Raw genomic sequence first — 25,077 nt, 5'->3', positions numbered from 1 at the left:
GTTTGAGTCATTCAAAAACACCTGTGGTCAGTAGTGTGCTGATACCAAGATCATGCATTACTAGTTGGAGATGACTTTAACCTACTTGTTATAGACTAGGATGTCTATGGATTCATTGCGGATGGCACAGACAGACAGTCGTGCAAACTACTTTTGATCGCTTTTCTGAAAACTGTCTTGAGCAGCTACTTCTGCAGCCCTCATGCAATGGAAATATCTTAAACCTTGTAGCTACAAACAGGCCGGACCTTATCGACATCATCAGTGTAGAAACAGCGATTAGTGATCATGATGTCATTATAGCAACTATGGTTATGAAAGTTAATAAAGAAGTTAAGAAGGCTAGGAGAGATTTTCTGTTAGAAAGAGCAGATAAGCAATGTTAGCATCTCACACAGACTGTGAAATGACATCACTTGGTTCCAATAATATGAATGTAGAGGAATTATGGGCAAAGTTTAACCAGATTGTAAATTGTGGTCTGGAGAATTATCTGCCTAGTAAGTGGATTAAGGACGGAAAAGACATATCATGGTTTAATAACAGATTCGGAAAATGCTGAGGAAGCAGAGGCTGTTGCAGTCTTGGTTCAAAAGAGAACACGCGAATGACAGCAAGAAAAGGTTAATAGAGATCTGTGCATCTGGGGAAAGATCTGTGTGTGAAGGATACAACTACAACTACCTTTGCAAAAGACCTGATAGAGAATCTGAAAAAATTGTGGTCCTATGTAAAATTGCTAAGTAGGTCTAAGGCTTCCATCCAGTCACTTGTTGACCAGTCTGGTGTGACAGTTGAAGATAGCAAGATGAAAGCCAAAGTCATAAATTTCACGTTCATGCAGGATAATCTTACAAACATACTATCGGATGTTGAAAACAAATAAGTCAGCAGGTCCAGATGGAATACCAATTCGATTTTTTAAAGAGCAATGTACGGCATTGGCTCCTTACCTAGCTTGCATTTATCGCAAATCTCTCACCCAGTACAGAGTCCCAAATGACTGGGAAAAAAGCACGGATCAGTCTTGTGTATAAGAAGGGCAAAAGAACAGACCAGCAAAATTACAGACCAATATCCATAACATCAGTTTGCTGCAGAATCCATGAACATGTTCACAATTCAGATATTATAACTTTGCTTGAGACTGAGAAGCTTATGTCCATGAATTTTAGAAAGTGTTGCTTATACAAAATTCAGCTTGCCCTTTTCTCATACGATATACTGCAAACTAATGATGATGGGCAACAGGCTGGTTCCATATTTCTAGATTTCTGGAAAGTGTTTGACGCAGTGCCGTATTGCGGGCTGTACAAGCATATGGAGTAGGTTTACAGATATGTGAATGGCTCGAAGATGTCTTAAGTTATAGAACCCAATATGTTGTCCTCAATTGTGAGTGTTCATCAGAGACAAGGATATGGTCGGGAGTGCCCCAGGAAAGTGTGATACAACCAATTTTATTCTCTATGTGCATAAATGACCTTACAGACAGGGTGAGCAGCTGTTTGATGATGATGCTGAAAGGTGTTGAAGTTGGGTGACTCTAACTGGAAACAAGACTACTTAGACAAAATTTCTAATTGGTGCGATGAATGGCAGCTAGCTTTAAATGTAGAAAAATGTAAGTTAATGAGGATGAGAAGGAAAAACAAACCTCTAGTGTTCGAAACAGCATTAGTAGTGTCCTGCTTGATGCAGTCACACCATTTAAATATCTGGGTGTAACGTTGCAAATTGATGTGAAATGGAACAAGCATGTGAGGTTTGTGATAGGAAAGGCAAATGGTCAACTTTAGTTTATAGGAAGGTGTGGTTCATCTGTAAAAGAATCGCATATAGGATGATAGTGCGGACCTATTCTCAGGTACTGCTTGAGCGTTTGGAGTCTGTGCTTGAGCGTTTGGAGTCTGTACCCAGTTGGTTTAAAGGAAGGCATTGAAGCAGCTCAGAGGTGGGCTGCTTGATTTGTTACTGGTATGTTCGAAGATCACACGTGTTGCGGAGATGCTTCAGGAACTCAAATTAGAATCCCTGGAGGGGAGGCGACAGTCTATTTGAGGACCACTGTTGAGAAAATTTAGAGAACCAGCATTTAAACATGACTGTAGAATGATTCTACTGCTTCCAACATACATTGCGCGTAAGGACTGCTAAGATAAGACACGAGAAAGTAGAGCTCATTGCGAGGTATATAGACATTCGTTTTTTCCCTTGTTCAGTTTGTGAGTAGAACAGGAAAGGATATGACTAGTAGCGGTATGGGGTGTCCTCTGCCATGTGCCATATGGTGGATTGCGTAGTGTCGATGTAGATGTAGATCTGATGTAAAAAGAAGTCACAGGGACCATGTCTGGCAAATACGGTGGCTGAGACATCATAACACTTTCGTTTTTTGCCAAAAAATCATGCACAACCATTTAGGTGTGAGCGGGTGCATTATTGTGATGCAATTTCCACGAGTGGTTTTGCCACAGATCTGGCCATTTTCTTTTGGATTGCTTCATGCAAATGGTGTGTAACTTCAAGGTAATATTCCTTATTGACCACACGACCATATGACAAAAACTCATGATGCACTGTGCCTTTGTAATCGAAGAAAACTATGAAAAGAACCTTCACATGTGATTGAACTTGTTGAAATTTTTTCAGTCTTTGCTCTTCAGGCAGTTTTCATTGGAATTATTGGACCTTGGTTTCGATGTCATACCTGTATACCCATGTTTTGTCACCTGTTATAATCTTCTTTAGAAGTTCTGGATCATTGTCGACATCATTCAGCAATTCCTGAGTGTACGCAATGTTGTTTTTGTCAAAATTCAACAATTTCAGAACAGGTTTCACTGCTACACGTTTCATGTCCACAACATCTAAAAAAATTGTTTGGCATGAGCCAAGTTATATGCCGACATCATCAGCAACCTCTCTGATGGTCATTTGGCAATTTTCTGGAACCATTTTCTTTACTTCTTCCCCATTTTCATCAGTAATAGATGTGCTAGGGCATCCAGGGCGGTCGCTGTCTTCAATGTATTCTCCAGCCCCTTTGAAAATTTTATACCACTAGTAAACTCTTGTCCTACTCATAGTAGATTCGCCAATAACCACAAAGAGCATTTTGGATGTGATGCTGCGGTTTGTTCCATTTTTCAATCAAAATTTAATGCAAATTCTTTGATACATCTTTTTCTAAAGTAAAAATTCACCAAGCACTCGAAAAGACACGCGACCTCTTAGACTGTCACAATAAACAAAATATTCAAAATGGCTGAAAATGCAAATATCTGATGTATAAAGCTCGCGAAATTAAGAAATCCCTGTTACTTTTTCATTACATCTTGTATGACAAAGTGTTGTCATTGAGTGTAGAAGGATACAGGATGACAGAATTTCTATTTTGTGTGATGAGTCATAGCTTGCTCTGTCTGTAGAAAAATGGGAGGTAATGTACAGATGGATAGGAAAAACAATCCTGTAATGTTAGAGTACAGTGTTTGTGGTGTGCTACTTGAAACAGTCACCTTGATTAAATACTTAGTTGTAACATTGCAAAGCTGTACAATATGGAACTACCATGTAAGGACGGTGGTAGAGAATGCTTGACTTCAATTTATTGGGAAAGTTTTAGGAAAGTGTAGATAATCTGCAAAGGAGACTGCATGTAGAACATTAGTGTGATCCCTTCGCAAATGCTGCTTGAGTGTTTGGGACCCCCACCAGGTCGGATTAAAGGAAGACATTGAAGCAATTCAAAGGTGTGCTGCTAGATTTGTTACTGTTAGGTTTGATCAGCACAACTATTACAGAGATGCTTCGGGAACAGGAATGGAAATGCCTGATGGGAAGGCAGTGTTCTTGTCAAGGAGTCCTATTGAGAAAATTTGGGGTCATTCCGTGTTAACTCACGAAGGCCTCCCTGCTCGGCCACCACAGATTTCATAGAAATTTTATGTGAACGTTTGCACTTGTCCCCAATGAACATTGGTCAAGTTTAACATTCGACGAAGCAATACTGGCTGAAATATAGTCACTTGCTTGGCTCCGTGCATGATATTGTGCAGAGTGAACAAGAATTCCTGCAACTGTGGATGTTACATCTCAGACAGTATTTTGTTGAAAAGATATGAAATTTAGCCATCTTGTACAACTTTATGCATTCTCTTAAGAATAATAATGAAAAGATTTTTACGAGCCATATTTAGTCACAAAATTTTAGGTTTAAGCACCCAAAAAACTTTCGAAGTTCAGCTTCTTATATCTCAGGGGCTAAAGGTATGATAAATGTGAAACTTGTCATGGAGTAACCTAACAACACAAGGTTCTCAAAGGTAAAGATTCATTTATTTACCACTTTCCAATACTGAATAAATTAGTGCAAAGTTGAAGATTTTGTAAAAGATAAAATTACAATACTTTCGACCTGATTTTGCAAAACGCTGTGTTCTGTATAAACTAGGCTCATTAGAAAGGCCATGTTTTTAACTGGGAAGAAAAGTATATTTGATTATCCAACATGGGCCAACAATGCTGGATAATTTGAATCAAAGTTGGGCACAAAAACAACAGCACGAAAAATATAAACTTTGGGTTCTTGTATTTCGTAGAGTAAATGTGCGCTGAATATGAAGCTTAATACACAATAACTCCGTAGCACAAGGATGTGGAATACAAAATTTCATTTGCCTACTGTTTTCCAGGAGCCTACAAATTTGTCAATAATGTGACGATTTTTGTGAAAAGGTGAAAATAAGGTATGTTCGGCATTTCTTTTACAAATATCATTTGATTATTATTAAAGCTTCAAAACCACACTCATTCGAAACATGTTTAAGCCCCCCTTCCCACAACATTGGGTTAGCTTACAACTTGGGCTAACAATATTACATAAGTTGAGGCAAAGTATCTGGAAAAATTGTGCTGCAAATGAAATTTTAACTTGGTGTCTTATACCTCTTTGAGTAAAGGCACAATAAACATGAAACTTTGAACACAACTTCGCATCGTAAGGTCTTCCAGTATAAAATATCATTCTCGTTCTGCTTCCCAAACTACTGCAAAATCAGTTCATACGTAATTTTCGTGAAAATTACAAAAATAGATCACATTCACTTTGCTTTTAGAATATATGTTTTCCATAATTAATTTCAAACTAATCATAGTTGGAAAGAGGGTTCCTAAAATGGGTTGATGCTCCCCTACAGCCACATGACAAAAATCTTCAGGTACTTTACCCCTTTTTGCCAGAACGACAGGTTTTTGTCCATGCCTTTTTTGGGATGAGAAGCCAGCGATCAGTTGTCTGGCTAGTTGGATCCTGTATGTGAGCTGATCATGCTGTCCACTTTCTCTTTTACTTATTTTCCACAGGATAAAACTGTTCACTGCAGTAACGTCTACCAGGAAATAAAATATTGGCTCTGAGCACTATGGGACTTAACATCTGAGGTCATCAGTCCCCTAGAACTTAGAACTACTTAAACCTAACTAACTTAAGGACATCACACACATCCATGCCAGAGGCAGGATTCGAACCTGCGACCGCAGCGATCGCGCAGTTCCAGACTGAAGTGCCTAGAACCGGTCGGGCACTCCGGCCGGCAAATAAAATATTCTGTGCCACCATTTTACAGAATGTCTGCCAATAGCATACCTTTCTCGTAATTGATCAAACTTATCGACACCACCCATTATTTTGTTGTATTCTGCCACAACTTCAGGACAAGAAATCTGTACTAGTACTATCCTTGTTTTTCCTTTTCACTGTGGATGTTTCTCATGGGTCATGAATTGAGGACAGGAAAATGACTGGACGGTTATCCATCCATTTTACTGCAGAAATGGCTCGTTTTGTTTCAAACTGGAATTCTCCTCGTTCCAGTTTTACATTTTCCTTCATAAATTTGGGTAAATCAAAAGTATTTACCTTATACTATAGCTTTGAGGAAAAAAATCACAAAATGTCACGCAAACAGCACTGAAAGGCTCCTCTACAGAGCAACACTCAGCTATACAATGCCTCTGCGCGAAGGTACAGCAAAAACGGTGGGAACTTCCGATTGGAAGTAGTACCCTATACTGTTCACTAGGTCATAGCACCTTACAGAGGTGGGAACTGTGAATCCCATGGCACTAGGAGCGAGTTCATTGCAATGCTGGGAGTGTCACTCGAAGACTGACGTGACACACTATTCCCCGTGTTAAACAAACAGTGAAATACACACTTTACACTGAATCCCGTGAGTCTACAGGCCGCCGCATCATGTAGGCAAATGATAAGAATTTTCACAGTGAACGAGGGATGTTTTGTGGGCCAGCTGGCAGGAAGAGAGGTGCATACCTGCAAACTAGTCAGTTCAGATGCAGAAGGGCTGGCCAAAGGCAAAGTTAATGCAAGGCGGCAGGATGAGGGTGGTCACAGGAAATTAGTTCCGTGGTTGATTCTATGTTACTTCCTGGAAGAATATTGATTATCTACTGTGGCCATTTCTGCAGGTGGCGGCACACAAGATACAATCATGACTAAAAGATAAAGGCGACAGAACACGGTCAACAGGTTCGTGAAATGTAGCCTGTTGTCGTGGTACATTCCCTCTAATACCCCGTTGATTTTCAGGTATTGTTAGCGCATGTTGGAAAATCGAACATTATTTTCTGAATGGGTCATTCCATGCCAAAGGGACCAATATTAAAAAGTGTCCCCACTCAACCATCTCCATATCTAACATTTGGTGTGAAATTTCCATATGGTCTTCAATGGTTATATACCAAATTTCACTCCAGTTTCTTCGGTGGTTGAAGTTTTAGGGGCATTTAAAGTGAGGCTACTCATCTTTGCATCACATACGTAGGTGCAAATGTGCCAAGTTTGCTACGCTTTTTTAAAAGTTCTAGCAAACATTTGGTCATTTGCAGTAATATACAAAGACAACTTTTTATGTCAAGTCTCACCATGACAAAACTAGCAATTTAGCCACATCTAAATATAGATACAAGACTCTAAAGTGGTTAAAAAAATTCATCACACTATTCTGAGAGTCAAGGTTTGACTGACCACTGCTAATTTTCATATGAACCAGTCACACCTGTGATGTCTGTACATGGATCAAATGTAATTGACATTTGATGCCTAGATGAAAAGATACGGATCTGCAAAGTTGGCCAAAATTTTCTATGTGCAAATTTGGGTATTTTTGGGGGGCAATATCTCAGTTGTGTGTTGTTCAATTCTTTTTTTTTTCTTCCCACAGCTGGAAAGAGCATGCTTTAAGCTTTCTGTTTAATTTGTGGATCTTGCCTGTTGATGAGTAAGAATATCTATCAAAAGTAGAGAAAATGGATTATCAATAAATACAAAAAATTAATACAATTTGAAGTGGTATATAAAAAATGTGTAATTGCACATTGTACAATCTTCGTGTTGAGTGTTTGAATAATCAGTATTGTTGTTGTAGCTGAAGGTAAGCACTCAAACAATATGTTTTGATAGGCTAATTTGTATATTTTATATACAAACAAGTTTGAATCTGCTATGCTTCAAGCCAGGATATTCATGAGCTTTCAAAATTGCTTGTTATAAGTTAATAAACTATTGTATAAAAGCATAAGATTTGCCAGTGGTTTAGGGAATGTAACTATGCTAATAAGAAATATTTTTACATTATTTTACAGTATAAAATATATACAAATATAATAAAACCACAGAAAATGCTCGTATGATTATAAAATCTAGATCATCGTAATGGAATGCTATGTTGCTTTAGAAGGTTTAACCCCGCAATGCATGTTGGTGCATATATCCATTGTCGCCCAGTTTCCATCGTCATTATAAAGCAACAGTAGTTTTTTAAGGCTCTATCTTTGCAGCAGTGATACATTGCTGAATCGCCACTTTCAATTGTTGCTGTCATTATTGGCAATTTTCACAGTGTCAGTCTTCTGTGATGACATTGTACAATCTTCGTGTTGAGTGTTTGAATAATCAATATTGTTGTTGTAGCTGAAGGTAAGCACTCAAACAATATATTTTGATAGGCTAATTTGTATATTTTATATACAAACAAGTCTGAATCTGCTATGCTTCAAGCCAGGATATTCATGAGCTTTCAAAATTGCTTGTTATAGGTTATTACATTATTGTATAAAATGAACTAAGTGACCATTGCACCCTGCTACTTTGGTGGATCAGATGGAGCTGTTGTTGTTGTTGTTGTTGTTGTGGTCTTCAGTCCTGAGACTGGTTTGATGCAGCTCTCCATGCTACTCTATCCTGTGCAAGCTTTTTCATCCCAGTACCTACTGCAACCTACATCCTTCTGAATCTGCTTAGTGTATTCATCTCTTGGTCTCCCTCTACGATTTTTACCCTCCATGCTGCCCTCCAATACTAAATTGGTGATCCCTTGATGCCTCAGAACATGTCCTACCAACCGATCCCTTCTTCTGGTCAAGTTGTGCCACAAACTTCTCTTCTCCCCAATCCTATTCAATACTTCCTCATTAGTTATGTGATCTACCCATCTAATCTTCAGCATTCCTCTGTAGCACCACATTTCGAAAGCTTCTATTCTCTTCTTGTCCAAACTATTTATCGTCCATGTTTCACTTCCATACATGGCTACACTCCATACAAATACTTTCAGAAATGAATTCCTTACAGTTAAATCAATACTGGATGTTAACAAATTTCTCTTCTTCAGAAATGCTTTCCTTGCCATTGCCAGCCTAAATCATCACCAGCCATTCTATTAAGACAAAAGTCAACTGCAATCAGTTAAGGAAATGTCACAAATGGACAAGGAGCTTCTACAACTTAGGTCTGGGCATGATTTTACTGAAGATGCCCAAATTTGTTCATACCATAATACCTTGTTGATAACAAAATTTAAGTTCCTGCAGAAGACTTGCTGCACCCGTTTGGTAAAGAAAAACTCGTAATGAAGAAGGCTTTAACACCAGTAATCATTTGAAATGTCTGATAGGTTGAAGTTATTGACTAATGAAGCTTTTCAACCTCATCAGAACATTTGTACCAAATGTAGATGATAAATGGCCCAAAAAGAATCATCCCACCAGGATAAGCAAGAATCATCCACTGAAGACATGGATGTTGTTGTTGCTAGCTTTACTGCTAATACTTCATCGTCGTCATCAACTGGAGAGCCAAAATTTAAGCTTCAACATATCAGCAAAAGGGATTCAATGGGATACATTAAGCGCAAAGTTCTGAAAGCCCAAGTCAAGATTTCTAAGGTAATTGCCACAGCTGCTGGTGTGAGCTAAGTAGATATTGCTCAAATACAAACAGAAGAATGCCAAAAATGTAAAGATATGGACATCTTAATTCAAGAACTTAAGATTAAGCTTCAGACTTAAAGCAATTGCAGTAAATTTCAAATTTTGACCCTGGCCCCAAATTGCTAGACTATTGAAAAATGGCCAAGGAATTTGCTGCTTCAACTAAAATGGTGAAGAAGGCTAGGAAACTAAGAATGGTACATGGGGTTTTGGTGACATCTGCAAACCGGAGAGGGGAAAAGGTCAATTACGAAGTAAAACAAAATGTACCCACTTTATTTTTAATTATATGCGAGTTTTATCATTTATGCTCAGGCAACAAATGATTGTGTTTCAGTAAGAATAAATGGGGTAAAGATTCACAAGCAGAAATGCCTGCTCCTTTGTAACCTGTAAGAAATGTTCATTGCTTGTAAGCATCATGGAAATCAACTGAGCCTCTGAAAATGTTGCAAGCTGAGGTCGAAATGATGTACTACAGTTGGTGCTTCTGGATCACATTCAGTATGTGTATGTGCAATTCATCAGAATGTCAAATTAATGTTGGCTTCAGCAACATCCATCCAAGATGACTACAAGGATTTGATAAAAAAAAAAAAAAAAAACTGTATGCAGTTTGGAATCAAAAGATTTTATGCCGCAACATTGTGAAGAATGTCCAGAAAAAATGTAACTAGAGGCTTTTCTTGAACGCGCTTTTAAAGACAGTGACCCTGAAGAAACACTGGTATACAAGCCATGGGTCTATACCAAAGAAACACATTATTAGACATGTCAGAGTGGGATTTTGCTGAAAATTCCCCCCCCCCCCCCCCCCCTCCCTGCAAGATGCTGTGCAAGGATTTTATTGGGAGAATAGTTAGGCCACATTACATCCATTTGTTTTCTATTTTGGTGGCAAAGAATGTCACAGTATTAGTGTTTGTATGATCAGCAACTGTGTCCGTCAAGATGCCATTGCTGTCCATGCCTTTCAAATAAAGTTAATTCCTTGTTTAAAGACAAAGATTGAAAACATTAAGAACATATATTACTTTAGTGATGGTTCAGCTGCTCAATATAAGAATTTCAGAAATTTCATCAATTTACGTGTGCACGAAAAGGATTTTGGCATCACTGCCAAATGAAATTTTTTTTTTTTTAACAAGCCATGGTAAATCACCATGGGAAGGCACTGGAGGAACATAAGAAAGACTAGCAGCCCATGCTAGTATGCAGAGACCCTTAGACAACCAAATATTGACTCCATATGATCTGTTAAAATTTTGTGGTGATAATATTCCAGCATAAAGCTTTTTTTGTGTACTAAAACAAGAAATTGAAAAAATTCAGTCTAATAAGAAACAAGGTTTGCCATGGGACATATAATCTCTGGAAAAAGAGAAATCATCAATTTAAGCCATTAAATTGTAATCACCTCAGAGTAAGCAGAGTTTCCAATGATGCTACAGCATTCACAGTTAATGCCGTCGGTGCAGAAGAAGAAATTTCAGCAATCTCAATTGCAAGTTAACAACCACGACTGTATGTTGCATGTATGTATGAGAATTTTTGGTGATTTGGAAACGTGTTAAGTCTGACATGAACAACAAGATGTCCTCATCAGCTTTATGAACCCACAAGGTTCTGCTCTTTCCTTCCACTGGCCAACTGCTAAAGACACCTGCTGGATTCCTGAGCAACATATTTTCATGACTTTAGAAGCACCATCAACACCACCATCAGGAAGACAATACAGTTATCCACTATCTGTCCTTGACAAAATTGTAGAACTGTTAAACAAAAAAGGAACTGACCCTTTAGTATTTTTGTTTTGCAAATTTGCTGTTTTGTGTATTATTCTTGCTTTTATGGCATGTGTTAAATTAATGTTTGAAACTGATTTATATACTCAAATAAAATAAATTAATTATGGGACTTAATGAGCAAAATATTTCAATTTTCTCAAAATGCTGAAATAATAACTTCTGAATCATATTCTTATTCATCGATATGCAAGATCCAGAAATTAAACAGTATAACTTTGAAGTCTTAAAGCATGCTCTTTCCAGCAGTATCAAGAAAAAAGACACAGTTGAGATATTGCCCCCCAAAAATACCCTAAAATTTGCACGTAGAAAATTTTGGCCAAATTTGCAGAATCATATATTTTTATCGAGGCACCCAGTGTTAATTAAATTTGCTCCATATACAGACATCATAGGTAGGAATAACCCTCTGAAGTTTTGGTGTGATTGGTTCATATGAAGAGTAGCAGCGGTCACTCAAACCTTGGCTCTCAGAATAGCGTGATGAATTTTTTAGCCACTTAAGAGGCTTGTATCTATATTTAGCTGTGACTAAATCCCTAATTTTTGCCACGGTGTGAGTCAGCATAAAAAGTTGTCTTTGTATATTAAAGCAAATGACCAAATGTTTGCTAGAACTTTTAAAAAAGCGTAGCAAACTTGCTGCATTTGCACCTTCGTATGTGATGCAAAGATGAGTAGCCTCTCTTTAAAAGCCCCTAAAAATTCAGCCACCAAAGAAACTAGAGTGAAATTTGGTATACAACCATCAAAGACCATCTAGAATCTTCACACCAAATTTCATTAGATTTGGAGATGGCAGAGTGGGGCCCTGGTTCCCTTGATGTGGAGTGACCCGTATGCTATTTCCAACTATGATTATTTTGTAATGAGTTATGATAACAGATTTTCTAAAAGTTGACTGAATGTGATCCAGTTTTTGGTATTTTTACGAAATTCAAGTCGCGTGCTGCAGATTTGTTTGTATGTCTTCCCATCAAAGGGTAAGTGTTAATGTGTAAGGATGTAGTTTGTCAGGTGCATGAAGAATGAGGTGATGGGTCTGGTGTCTGTAGGACATTGGAAGGTAATTTTCAACTCTGTCTTAAAGCTTAGCGACACATACAGTCTTGTTAACCCTGTGGTGAGGAAGGTCATGGGATACCTCCTAATATTGTGTTGGAAATCCGCTGCAGAAATATTGAGCCATGCTGCCTCTATAGCCGTCCATAATTCAGAAAGTGTTGCTGGTGCAGGATTTTGTGCACGATCTGACCTGTCAGTTATGTCTCGTAAACGTTCGATGGATTCATTTCAGGCAATGTGGGTGGCCAAATTATTCACTCAAATTGCCCAGAATGTTCTTCAAACCAATTGCAAATGTTTGGGGCTCTATGACATGGCACATTGTCATCCATAAAAATTCCCTGATTGTTTAGGAGTGTTAAGTCCGTGAATGGCTGCAAATGGTCTACATGTATCCGAACGTCTACATCTACATTGGTACTCTGCAAATCCACTTAAGTGCCTTGCAGATGGTTCATTGAACCACCTTCACACTAATTCTCGGTTTTTCCACTCTTGAATAGCGCGCAAAAAAAGTGAATAACTATATCTCTCTGTGCTCTGATTTCCCTTATTTTATTATGATGATTGTTTCTTCCTATGTAGGTCTGCATCAGCAAAATATTTTCACTTTCAGAGGAGAATGTTGGTGATTGAAATTTCGTGAGAAGATCCTGCCATACTGAAAAACATCCATTTTTTAACAATTTCCACCCCCAAATCTTTCCATTCAATGATTGGTTCAGCTGGACCAGAGGACCCAGTCCATTCCATGTAAACACAGCCCACACCATTATGGAGCCACCACCACCAGCTTGCACAGTGCCTTCTTGACAACTTCGTTCCATGGCTTGGTGGGTTCTGTGCTGCACTTGAACCGTACCGAGAGGTACTGTGGGCAGTGTTATGCTGCTAGCAAAGGCTCAGGCTCTTGCGTCAGTTGTCTGCTGCCATAGTCCGTTAACGCCAAATTTCGCCTCATTGCCATAACGGATACATTTGTTGTACATCCCAAACTGATTTCTGCAGTTATTTCACGCATTGTTGCTTGCCTGTTAGCACTAACAACTCTCCCGCAAATGCTGCTGCTCTTGGTCAATTACATGAAGGCCGTCAGCCGCTACGTTGTCTGTGGTGAGAGGTAATGCCTGAAATTTGGTATTCTCAGCACTCTCTCGACACTGTGTACCTCGGAACATTGAATTCTCTAACAATTTCTGAAATGGAATATTCCATGCTTCTAGCTCCAACTACCATTCCAGGTTCAAAGTCTGTAAATTCCCGCTGTTCAATCATAATCATGTCAGAAACTTTTTCACGTGTATCACCTGTGAACAAATGAGAGCTTCCATCCATGCACCGCCCTTTTATAGCTTGTGTACGCAACACTACTGTGCATATTGCTATCCCATGACTTTTGTCACCTCAATCTATGTCCTTATCGCTGTCTCAGCACCTCATCTATACGGTGAGCTGCTACCTTTATAACTTTCATTTAATTATTCACCACCAGTGACTGTCTATTATCAAATTAATGAGAGTGGTAGGTATCTGCAGTGGTGAATATGAATAAATAATGCATAGCAACAAAGGTGCTAAACTATTGCAAGGATGTGAGGGTACCACAAGGATGTCATTAAACTTGAATTAAAAATGTGAAGTTTATCCCTCATATTTTTCAGTTGCATTGGAAATGTGTTTATTGATGCAGTACTTATTGATTTAACACATGTGATGTGGTTAAAAAAGTGTCACCAAATTGCAAATACTTTTGTGATCAGTGTTCAGGTCATTCTTTTGGAACAAGCTGATGTTATTAGGTACACATCCCACTAGCAAATATAAGTTACAGGATTACACAGTTAGAATACAGTGTCATATAAACAATCTCCCGAAGTTGTTATACTGATGTAGCAGATCGTACAGATTATGTTTTCTAATTTAAGAATATTATTTGTGAATACGGATCTATTACAAAAGGGCATATAGATTTAAAATAGGTGAAGTAAACAAGCTTCACATTGATGCATAGTGATGATTGAAATTTTTCTTATTGTACAGGTAGTAACACTAAGTTTTGAAGAACAATGTAAATGTGATACATCCAAGTTATCTTATCATCGTTCTTCAGTTCTAAAAATTTCAAGCATTTAGTGTAGCTGATCATTTGATCATCCCATGATGATAAATTTGCACTTAATCCAGAGTTTTGTTTTGTAAACTGTACACATCTTATTTTGTTACAACTGTGCAATGAAATGTTCTGTGTAAGTCACAAGTTGATATTTGGCACTATCCTATATGCTAGATCATTTATATTCCACTCCACATCTTTCACAGTGACACTTGTAAATAGAAAACTTTTTAATTTTTTGTCACACTTAACTGTATATAATTGATACAGACGAAACAAAAAAAAAGTGTCAGGCTTAGAACAAAACCCTGTAGTACCTGTCTCTGTCCCTCACCCTCCCTGAACTTTACAATAGCCGTTAAGAGCAAGCATGTTTCTTTATGTCGACTCTCGAAGGTATCTTTTTGCTTCTTATTTTCTAAATAGGAATAGATTCATTGGTGAGCATTTCCTATTTCGTACAGAAGTGTATCACAACCCACCAAATATGTGCTTTTAACAAATTGAAAAAGAAATAAACTGTCTTCATTTCACTGTTTATACACTGTGTTCTCAGACCCCTTTGGAAACAGTGTTAGCAAGAAAATTAGTCTATAATGGTCTGCATTACCTCTGTTTCTGTTTATAAAATGGTTTTGATTTTTTAACATGTATGGTAATTAAATGCTTCAGAAAGACACATTGGACAAGGGACGTTGTATCCCATTAATGTATGGTGTATTGATCTTTTTAAGCCTAGTTATGGTATTTTATCATAGCCATGTGAATGTCTACTCTTCAGTGATTTATGAATTGATTAGATTTCCTTCTTTCTTGTTCCCTTAAACTGTTTGATACATAACTACATGTAACATTACCTTATAAAAGTGCTGCATACTTTTCTATACCAGTAATATTTATATTCAACTCACCAGCTGCTTGAAAAAGAGTGGTTAGTGGAACTCTTTGTTCTGGTCTTTCCTGCGGGCAAGGGTAAACAGTGAGGAAGTCCAAGCATATGTGATAAGCTGGCAAGAGGAAATGGCAATGTGATTGGAAGACTCTGATGTGACAGCACTCATTCATCAGGTTCTCAACAGTTCAGGCAAATAGAATTAAACTACCTAATGGGGATTTTGGGCATATTCAAGAAACTGGTGAACTCGCTTGCCTTGAGGCTGCCAGAAAGACATTTGCTTTACTAAAGTATTATACGTCTAGAGGCAGTAACAGATATTTTTTAGTCGCTCTCCCTCCTTACTATCCTCACTTCCCCACCCTCCCAGGTGAAAAGGATTGTGTTACTTGCCGTATGATTTAAGGTACTCTCGACTAGGGGCATGGTGAGTAGAAGAGAGAGTGTGCTGACTCCACTAGTCCACCGGTTCTGTTGCTAGATGTCAGTTGCTCCGCTTGTGATTCACGGAAGTACATGTTACCATGGCAAAGGTAGCACACGAACTAATTCATTCATGAAATTTATGTAATGAAATGAAAAGTGCCTGGATTTGATTAACTGTCCTCAGTGGGCATCAGTTCTCAGCTAGTTTAGAAAGTTTTTGAAGAGTATTGGACATTTTCAAAGACTTCAGCTCCTTCTGAATTTGTGAAAAACTGGCATTGGATATAATGAAGAATCAACTTAGGAACATTGTCCATCCTATGATCTTCACACTGTCCAGTGTTTGATATTTCAACACTAATGTCAATTAGGTTCAAACTATGTAAACATTCTTTTAAAAAAGTCACCACATAAACTGCCCACATGAAGTTTTTTATCATGACAATATTCATTTTCCATCCGGATAAGAAATTGAAAACACCTTTCGATGGGCACATAAACAACGTCTTTCCTGTAGAAGAGCCATAATCTCTAAAGAGAGTGGCTTGTCAGACAAATTCCCATTTAGAAGGCACAAACACTTTGGCCATTTTGTGACTCTTCTTGCTTGATGCACCGTGTAACCTGCCAAATAATAAACTGAACATTCTTTTCCTGAGGTGGTTTCAAGACTCTGGCATGTGTGATGGATCAAGACTCTGGTGTATGTGTTGGATCAAGTTGAGCCTCTGCGAAGTTATGTGATACATGCAACATTTTTTAAATTATGTCTTCCAGTTTCAGAACTCTTTATCTGTTCTTTTGCTCCAAATCTCTTAGCTAACATCAACATCTGGCTTACATATGGTTTCAAAGAACATTCACATTTATGTTCAGTTTCTATCAGAAGATAATGCAAGTTTAAAACACACTGTAACATGTACAAGTTGAAGAAGTCTATTTACTGCCGGAAGATCATTGTGTCTCGGAGACCTTATGATACCAAAATGACATTCAAGTGAACCCTTATTCAATTTTGCTATCAGAACATAGCTGAAACCTCTTTTCCACGAGTATTCAGATATTTCTAAGATACTTTCAGTGGTTACTCTTGGAGACTGGAAAGTTCTTTTGGAATCAAATCCCTTGCTTCTGCCTGCAAGGATGTCACCATTTCATTAATATTTTGCGAGCCTCTTTTCATACATGTTGCGAATGATTCGATTGATTCACTGCCTTTGAATCCTGTCGCTTCATTTTCGCTGAACGGTTTTTTATTCTGTTGCCTACTGAGTTGCTGAATAATGCAGAGCTAATCGTATGTTCTTACGTTGAAATCACTTCGGATTGGCGTGGGTGGAAGTTAATTTGTGGCAAAGTTTTAATCCTGCGAACTCTGGAGAATTATCTTATTCATAAACTTTTCAATAGAAATTACAGTTGATCTCATTTTTGAAAAGTAGCTCACCTTTATCACAAAAATTATTTTGTGTTCATTTTTATTACATGAAGAGTGTCTGAAAGTGCCCAGATTATTCTCGTTTCCTTAACTGGATTTGATATAAATCAAGTAACTTTATTTCTTGTACCACTAATTCCTAGACATTGCAATTAGAAGTGAATGCAGTAAATTGCATTGCAACTTGCATACACCACAACAGGTTGTATCCATTTGTGGAGCAGAGGAACCAACATAAACACCAGAGCCTGATTTACAGCTTTATTCATACAGTCATATGTAATATATTCCACTAACTTTGTGAAACCATCAATTTTGAATGAAGATGTTTTTGAAATGGGGTTGTTCTTGAAGCTTAACTTCATCAAAAATCGGAACACTTGAGTTTTTCTTTTCATCTTGTTCTTCCTGAAAATAATTTTTAATTGCTTCCACAGCGTGCGTATTGCTTCCATATGAGCGTTTGAGACTTTCAATAAATTTCGGAGGTGGTTTTCGGAAGGAAGTGGCAACAGTCCATGCTTACAACAATGTCTGTATCTTTGGGCAACTTAATTTTAAAAGCACACTGTTCAGAAGAAACTCATTATCATACTACATTCCCTTATTGTTTTCCAACTGACATTTCTTTATTACAGTGTCTTCTGTGTTTTTCTGTTTCTTACTAAGTTTAGAATGATGAGATGTGATGGAGCCATCTTACACTTCATGTGAGAGCTGCTTTCACAGAAGTATGATTTCAGCATTCACTTTTCATTTATTACGTAGTCACACGACTTCCTGTTTCTTACACTTCTATGTTCTTTTTATTGAAATTACTGGTGTGTCCAGTATGATTTTATTCCGTAAATTTTCCTTGACTGGAGAAACACTGAGAGACATTGTCACTTTTTGTTCAATGTTTCCTTTTCTGTAGCTTCTCTTTTGCAAGTATTTTACTGGTGATTTTATTTTGTGTAATGTTTTTGGTAGATATTTTGGTAAATTGGGAAATAAATGAGGGACCACTCCTGGTTTTAGAGATCACCTTTGTCGTAGAATTGTAATTTGTTTACCATCGGTGACAAACTTGTTTGGCTTTGTGATAAATTCCTCGCCACAATATTAATCTCTCACAATTGTGAGTCAGATTTTTGTTTTTCGTAGGTATTGCTCTCACCCGTTTGGAAAATTATGTTTCTTTTCTCTTTTTTTGGGGGGGGGGGGATGTCTAAAATAATGTTTATTTTTATTTTCCCTGATGGCAGATCTGCACATTGGAGTGAAACACGTGGGCATTTCTTCTTCTTCTTCTTCTTCTTCTTCTTCTTCTTTATGGCCACCACCTTCAACTGTGCAACATTCACTCACACCACCATAAAGAAACTCACAAAATAAGCACAGTTACTAGCAGCATACATCTTCCGATACAGCAAAATCACATCAACTTGAATCTCAAGTGACAGTGTTGATCATAGTTCACAGACACTGTACTGAAATTGCAGTCCTATGCACCTATGTTGGAATGTTAGCACACTTTCTGTTCTACTTGTTACGCTAGGGGTTGTATCTTATAGTCTAGACAAGGCATCAAGCACATTCTCGAGTGCATTGTCATGTAAAACTGAAATGCTTATGGTTTGATTCAGTGTGATATAAATTATATTTACCATTAAAAGCACAACTGGATCATTTGTGTGGAGTTGAAAATGATTAACTTTCTAAATGGACTACAGAGATGCTACCTGTGCATAATGCCTGTTGTTAAATAACTTTTCATACTTCTTTTAGTAAAGGAAAAATATTTTTGTTTGGAGGGGTGAGGATGAATTGAAGGTAGTACTAAATTGTCAGTATTGAGAAACCTAACATGTTACATTGTAAAAAAATTGCAGTGTATAGAGGGAAACCAACTTCATATCTGAAATCCGTATACCAAATTTTGTGTTAAAGAAGTCTCGGATGACAGTGAAACACAACTTCTGTCCCCCAGTAAGCAGTTTCATTACAATGTTTTCAGCATACCTGAAGAGAGAGAGAGAGAGAGAGAGAGAGAGAGAGAGAGAGAGAGAGAGAGAGAGAGAGAGAGGGGGGGGGGGGGGGGGGAAGAGAGAGAGAGAGAGAGAGATTTAATGTGTGGAATGTGAATGAACAGATGTTTCTATAGTTGGATTACAAATTTTGATGGATAATGCAATGGAGAATTGCATCAGATACATACCCGAGACCTAAAAAAGCCTTGGTTGAAATTTAATAACTTTAATTAAAATATGTTAATGTTACTTAAAAGTAGTAACAAAAAGTTCAGAAAGGTACCACTGTAGGTACTGACGAGTTAAATATTTATTTCAAATACATGAAAAATACACTGATGAGCCAAAACATTATGACCACTTGCTTAATAGCCTGGTAGTCCACCTTTGAAATGTAATGTAGCAGTGATTCTGTGTAGCATGGATTCTAGAAGTTCTTGATATGTTTCCAGAGGTAAGTGGCTCCAGATGTCCTTGCACGTCTCGAAGTTCCAGTAAATTGTGGTCCAGTGGTTTGTGTATGTGGAGCTGGCATCTGATGGTGTCCCAGATGTGTTTCATATTGTTCAGCTCAGGTGAATGTAGTGGCCAAGACATGAACATGAGTTCACTATTATGCTCCCCAAACCTCTGTAGCACGATTCTGGTGATGTGACATCGACAAGGAAACATCATGTATGAAGGGATGCAGTTGATCCACAATAATGTTTATGTAGTCCACAGTTGACATAATGCCTTCAGTTACTACCATAGGTCATCTAGAAGCCCAGGTGATTGTCCACCATTGCATAATACTACCACTATCTACCACCATCCACCATGGTGCATGTTTCAAGCAGCTGTTTGCCTGGATGACAGTGTATCGAGACACGACTGATTACTTGATGTGAGAAGAAACACAATTCGTCTGAACAGGTGATATGTTTCAAATGATCCATTGTCCAGTCTAAATGATCATGTGCCCACTACAGTCATAACTGAAGATATGATTTGCTCAACGTACAGGGATTGTCTGCTGTGGAGCCCCACATTCAGCAATGTGCACTGAATAGTGTACTCTGAAACACTTGCACAGGCACCATCATTCCTCTCTGTTATAAGATATGCCACAAATTGTCACCTGTCCTGTTTTACAGAGCAGGCAAGCTGCTGACCTCCACATTCTGTAAAGAGGCATAGGCATCCAACACCTTGTCACCTACTTTTGGTTTCTCCATCCTTAACCAGTTTCTATAGATGCTCAGGACACCAGAATACAAACAGCTTCACTGTTTTTGAGACGCTTGTTCCCACATGCCAAGTCACACCAATCTGCCCTTTGTCAGTCAGTTATCAGTGGATTTCCCTGTTTGTGGCCTGTATTGTCACCAGAATAATTCCTAATTTGCCTCTGCTCCCTTTATATACTTCCCTAAACATGTCATGTGCCTGCAACACCACCAGGCAGCATTTTGGTTCATCCGTGTATATTATCATTGTACCTGTAGAGTTTACAGGTGACCATCTGGAGTTGCTGTCATAAGTTATTTGATGCTCATGTTTACACATAATTTCAGAATGAGTTTTCCTCTGCAGTGGAGAGTATTCTGTATTTAAACTTCCTGACAGATTGCGTGACAGGCCTTTACTTGAACATTAAAGACTGACTTTGGTGAGCAGTGCTATTCAGGCATGACTTGTGATCTGCCCTCACAGCCTTAATCCTTCAAGCGTCCAACTTGAATGCCTTAGAAGCATTTTATGTGTTACTCAGAATTATTTCTAATTTTGTGTTACACTGAGATAAATTTTTCCTCAGATTCATGTTTGTTACAGTGTTTTTAAACAGTGGAAAGTTCAGGTTGGAATATTGACAATTATGAAAAGGATAAGTTGCTACTCACCTTTCAGATGACATGTTGAGTTGCAGATGGCGGCAACAAATAGACTGTTACATACTGAGCTTTTGGCCAAAGCCTTCTTCAGAAAAGAAGAGAAAACACACACAGGCACAAGCAGGCACATTTACTGCACACATGACCACTATCTGTGCCCACTCTGGATAGCGGTCGTGTGTGCGTGAGGTTTGCCTTCTTTATGTGTCCATATGTGTGTGAACTTGCGAAAGAACTTGCCCCCCTTCTAACAGCCGTGTACCGCAAGTCTCTAGAGGAACGGAGTGTTCCAAATGATTGGAAAAGAGCACAGATAGTCCCAGTCTTCAAGAAGGGTCGTCGAGCAGATGCGCAAAACTATAGACCTATATCTCTGACGTCGATCTGTTGTAGAATTTTAGAACATGTTTTTTGCTCGCGTATCATGTCATTTCTGGAAACCCAGAATCTACTATGTAGGAATCAACATGGATTCCGGAAACAGCGATCGTGTGAGACCCAACTCGCTTTATTTGTTCGTGAGACCCAGAAAATATTAGATACAGGCTCCCAGGTAGATGCTATTTTTCTTGACTTCCAGAAGGCATTCGATACAGTTCCGCACTGTCGCCTGATAAACAAAGTAAGAGCCTACGGAATATCAGACCAGCTGTGTGGCTGGATTGAAGAGTTTTTAGCAAACAGAACACAGCATGTTGTTATCAATGGAGAGACGTCTACAGACGTTAAAGTAACCTCTGGCGTGCCGCAGGGGAGTGTTATGGGACCATTGCTTTTCACAATATATATAATTGACCTAGTAGATAGTGTCGGAAGTTCCATGCGGCTTTTCGCGGATGATGCTGTAGTATACAGAGAAGTTGCAGCATTAGAAAATTGTAGTGCAATACAGGAAGATCTGCAGCGGATAGGCACTTGGTGCAGGGAGTGGCAACTGACCCTTAACATAGACAAATGTAATGTATTGCGAATACATAGAAAGAAGGATCCTTTATTGTATGATTATATGATAGCGGAACAAACACTGGTAGCAGTTACTTCTGTAAAATATCTGGGAGTATGCGTGCGGAACGATTTGAAGTGGAATGATCATATAAAATTAATTGTTGGTAAGGCGGGTACCAGGTTGAGATTCATTGGGAGAGTGCTTAGAAAATGTAGTCCATCAACAAAGGAGGTGGCTTACAAAACACTCGTTCGACCTATACTTGAGTATTGCTCATCAGTGTGGGATCCGTACCAGATCGGTTTGACGGAGGAGATAGAAAAGATCCAAAGAAGAGCGGCGCGTTTCGTCACAGGGTTATTTGGTAACCGTGATAGCGTTACGGAGATGTTTAATAAACTCAAGTGGCAGACTCTGCAAGAGAGGCGCTCTGCATCGCGGTGTAGCTTGCTCGCCAGGTTTCGAGAGGGTGCGTTTCTGGATGAGGTATCGAATATATTGCTTCCCCCTACTTATACCTCCCGAGGAGATCACGAATGTAAAATTAGAGAGATTAGAGCGCGCACGGAGGCTTTCAGACAGTCGTTCTTCCTGCGAACCATACGCGACTGGAACAGGAAAGGGAGGTAATGACAGTGGCACGTAAAGTGCCCTCCACCACACACCGTTGGGTGGCTTGCGGAGTATCAATGTAGATGTAGAAAGCTAATTTTCTTTTTGATAGAATTATGATTGCCCTTGAACTTTATTTAGGTCGGCATTTTAATTGCTGATTTTCCTGTTTTCTATTTTATTGGTGCAACTCTGTATGCATTCCATTTTCTTGTGTATTTAAATGTTTTCGAGGAGTCCTGGAAAAAAGGCTTTTGTACATTCTGATCATAAATAGGGAATAGGTGCACAGTGCAGTTTCATTTTGGGCCCTGAATTCTAACACTATAACCAAATTATGGCTGCCTACCTCCCCTGTGTGCAAGTCTGTGTAAAGCACCATAATGGAAACCATTTGCCTGGTGTGTAAGCTCTCATAAATCTGTGTTTCTTTTATCGAATAAATTTTATATTTGCAGGCCCTTTTGAGGATCTTCAGCTCTCAGTTAACACAGACATGTCAGTAATTGTCAGAGCAATGGCACGACCTGATTCTGGCCTGGAAATTAGAGACAGGATGTGGCTGAAAATTACAATACCCAATGCATTCATAGGTTTGTATGAAATACTTTATTTTAATGTATCTGTAGTGAAAGTAAAAATAACACTTTTAATCTTTGTAATAGATGAGAGGTGTTCATTTCTCAGCTGCCAAAAAAAAGGAGCATTTACAGCAGGAAAGTCTGTCAGACTATAGAATTATTTGTGTGTCATTCAAACTCAGCAGTGTTTATTGTCTCTCTCATAAATATTATGAAGACCTTATATATATGTATCAGGTTTTCTTTCCTGTGACAAGCAGTTTAAGAAAATGTGTTTGCACAATCAATAAATAAAGTTTTAATTGTGCTTTTAAGTATATAGTGTTGTAAAGTTTTGTTTGAGGCTTGCGTTTTCTAAACAACTGGCTAGTGAAAACATTCAATGAAGCTACATCTCTGAAGTCATTGACTATTAGCTCTAAAATATTAGAGGTATGTATAAAAGCTAAATGAAACCAGTCTACATCCATGAACTTCAGGCTATAGACCATCCCTAGTCACGGTTTTTCATTTATTACCTCATGTGTTCAGATCTTGAGAGACTGCTACAGTATACGTCAAATTGTAGAGATCACAGGGAAGGTGGACATGTTGCTACCTATGTTAAAAACTTTGTCAAATGTAACACATTTGATTGGAGGTTTTGTGTTTGGAGCAATGTTTTGAAGCATGTGCCTTTGGGTTGTCTGTAAATAGTTCTAGCTATGTAATTGTAACAATGTATGAATACTGTTGGGGAATCTTGATCTGTTTGTTTAAATCTAAGATAAATGTCATTGCTTGGAAACTTTACAGTAAATTTCCCCACACATTCCAGTTGCTAGACAGAACAGGTTCTTATAGTCAATTTTCCCTCTGGAATAACTCCAGGTATAAGCACTCTAATTGACAGTGGATTTATAGGCCAAAACAAAATAAATATCACCATTAATAAAGTTCTGAGTGCTCTCTCTCTGTGATAAACTGAGGCTCACTGTTAACAACACAAATATTTGACAGAATAAAACTGTATCCCATTGATGACACTTCAAATCATGTGTCCAAAATGTAGACTAGAAACTTGGTTGTAATGAAAGAGATGTCAGTTACTGTACCAATTATTTAGTGAAGAAATTGCAACATCATTTGAAGGAGCTTTCCCGTAATGGACTAATAGGAAAGAACCCAAAGAATAGTAAAAAGAAAAGGTAAGTGTGTCTTACATAACTGAAAGTGGAGTAAGGAAAACTTTTAAAGCATTATAAAGCAAAGGATTAAAAAGTGTAGATAATATTTCTAGCCAAAATGAAAAGCCTGATCAGAAAAATTAAGTAACTTCTTGGAACACACATTTAACACTTCCTCATGTTAGTGCATATTCAGATACAGAATTAAATTTACGGTAGCATAGCACCGTAAAAATAAAAAAAAAAAATAAAAAAAAGGACGATGACGCAGATCACAAACTAATGTTCCACTTTTCTTCTCATTACATGTTCTAAAGCCCATGGGGAAAGTACTGTATTTGAAAATTTGGAAGCACTTTGACATGTTCAGCAAAAGAAAGTTTAAGTATATACAGGGTGTATCATAATTAATGGTGTAAACGCATACAGTTGAAAGTATACAATACTAGAAACAAAAATGTCTCAGTAAACATATGGTCGAAAACGCATACCTTCAGAACTACGAGCAACTTCTCATCTTCGATACTGTGAAACAAATCTTTTCTACTGGAAGTTGTTTGCTTTCCATATTTTGGGAACTGGTAGTATGGACCAAAGCAAGAAAGAAGAAAAAAGTCCAGTAAACATGTGCTCTAAAATGCATTCCTTAAGAGCTATGAGCACTTGTTCATCCTTGCTACTTTGAAACACAACTCTTCTAATGATAAAGTGCTCGTAACTTGTAAGGTATGTGTTTTAGAGCACATGTTTGCTGTGCATTTTTTTCTTATTTTGGTCCATACTACCACTTCCCAAAATATGGAAAGCAAAGAACTTGCAATAGAAGAGATTTGTTTCATAATATCGA

The 25,077-nt window shown here is 38.1% G+C and overlaps 1 protein-coding gene across 2 annotated transcripts in view; it reads left to right on the top strand.

Moving 5' to 3' along the window:
• LOC126470180 (segment polarity protein dishevelled homolog DVL-3) overlaps window positions 1–25,077 on the top strand; it is a 122,709-nt gene that overhangs the window by 76,129 nt on the left and 21,503 nt on the right. For both annotated transcript variants that reach the window (XM_050097835.1, XM_050097834.1), the window contains exon 11: window positions 22,942–23,076. In XM_050097835.1, coding sequence (XP_049953792.1) covers window positions 22,942–23,076 — 135 coding nt within the window. The remainder of the gene's footprint in view (window positions 1–22,941; window positions 23,077–25,077) is intronic.

The sequence above is a fragment of the Schistocerca serialis genome, chromosome 3 (genome assembly GCF_023864345.2).
Source record: "Schistocerca serialis cubense isolate TAMUIC-IGC-003099 chromosome 3, iqSchSeri2.2, whole genome shotgun sequence".
NCBI classification, from domain to species: Eukaryota; Metazoa; Arthropoda; class Insecta; order Orthoptera; family Acrididae; genus Schistocerca; species Schistocerca serialis.
Note: the sequence above shows the minus strand (reverse complement) of the source record. Positions and strands in the feature narration are given on the sequence as shown.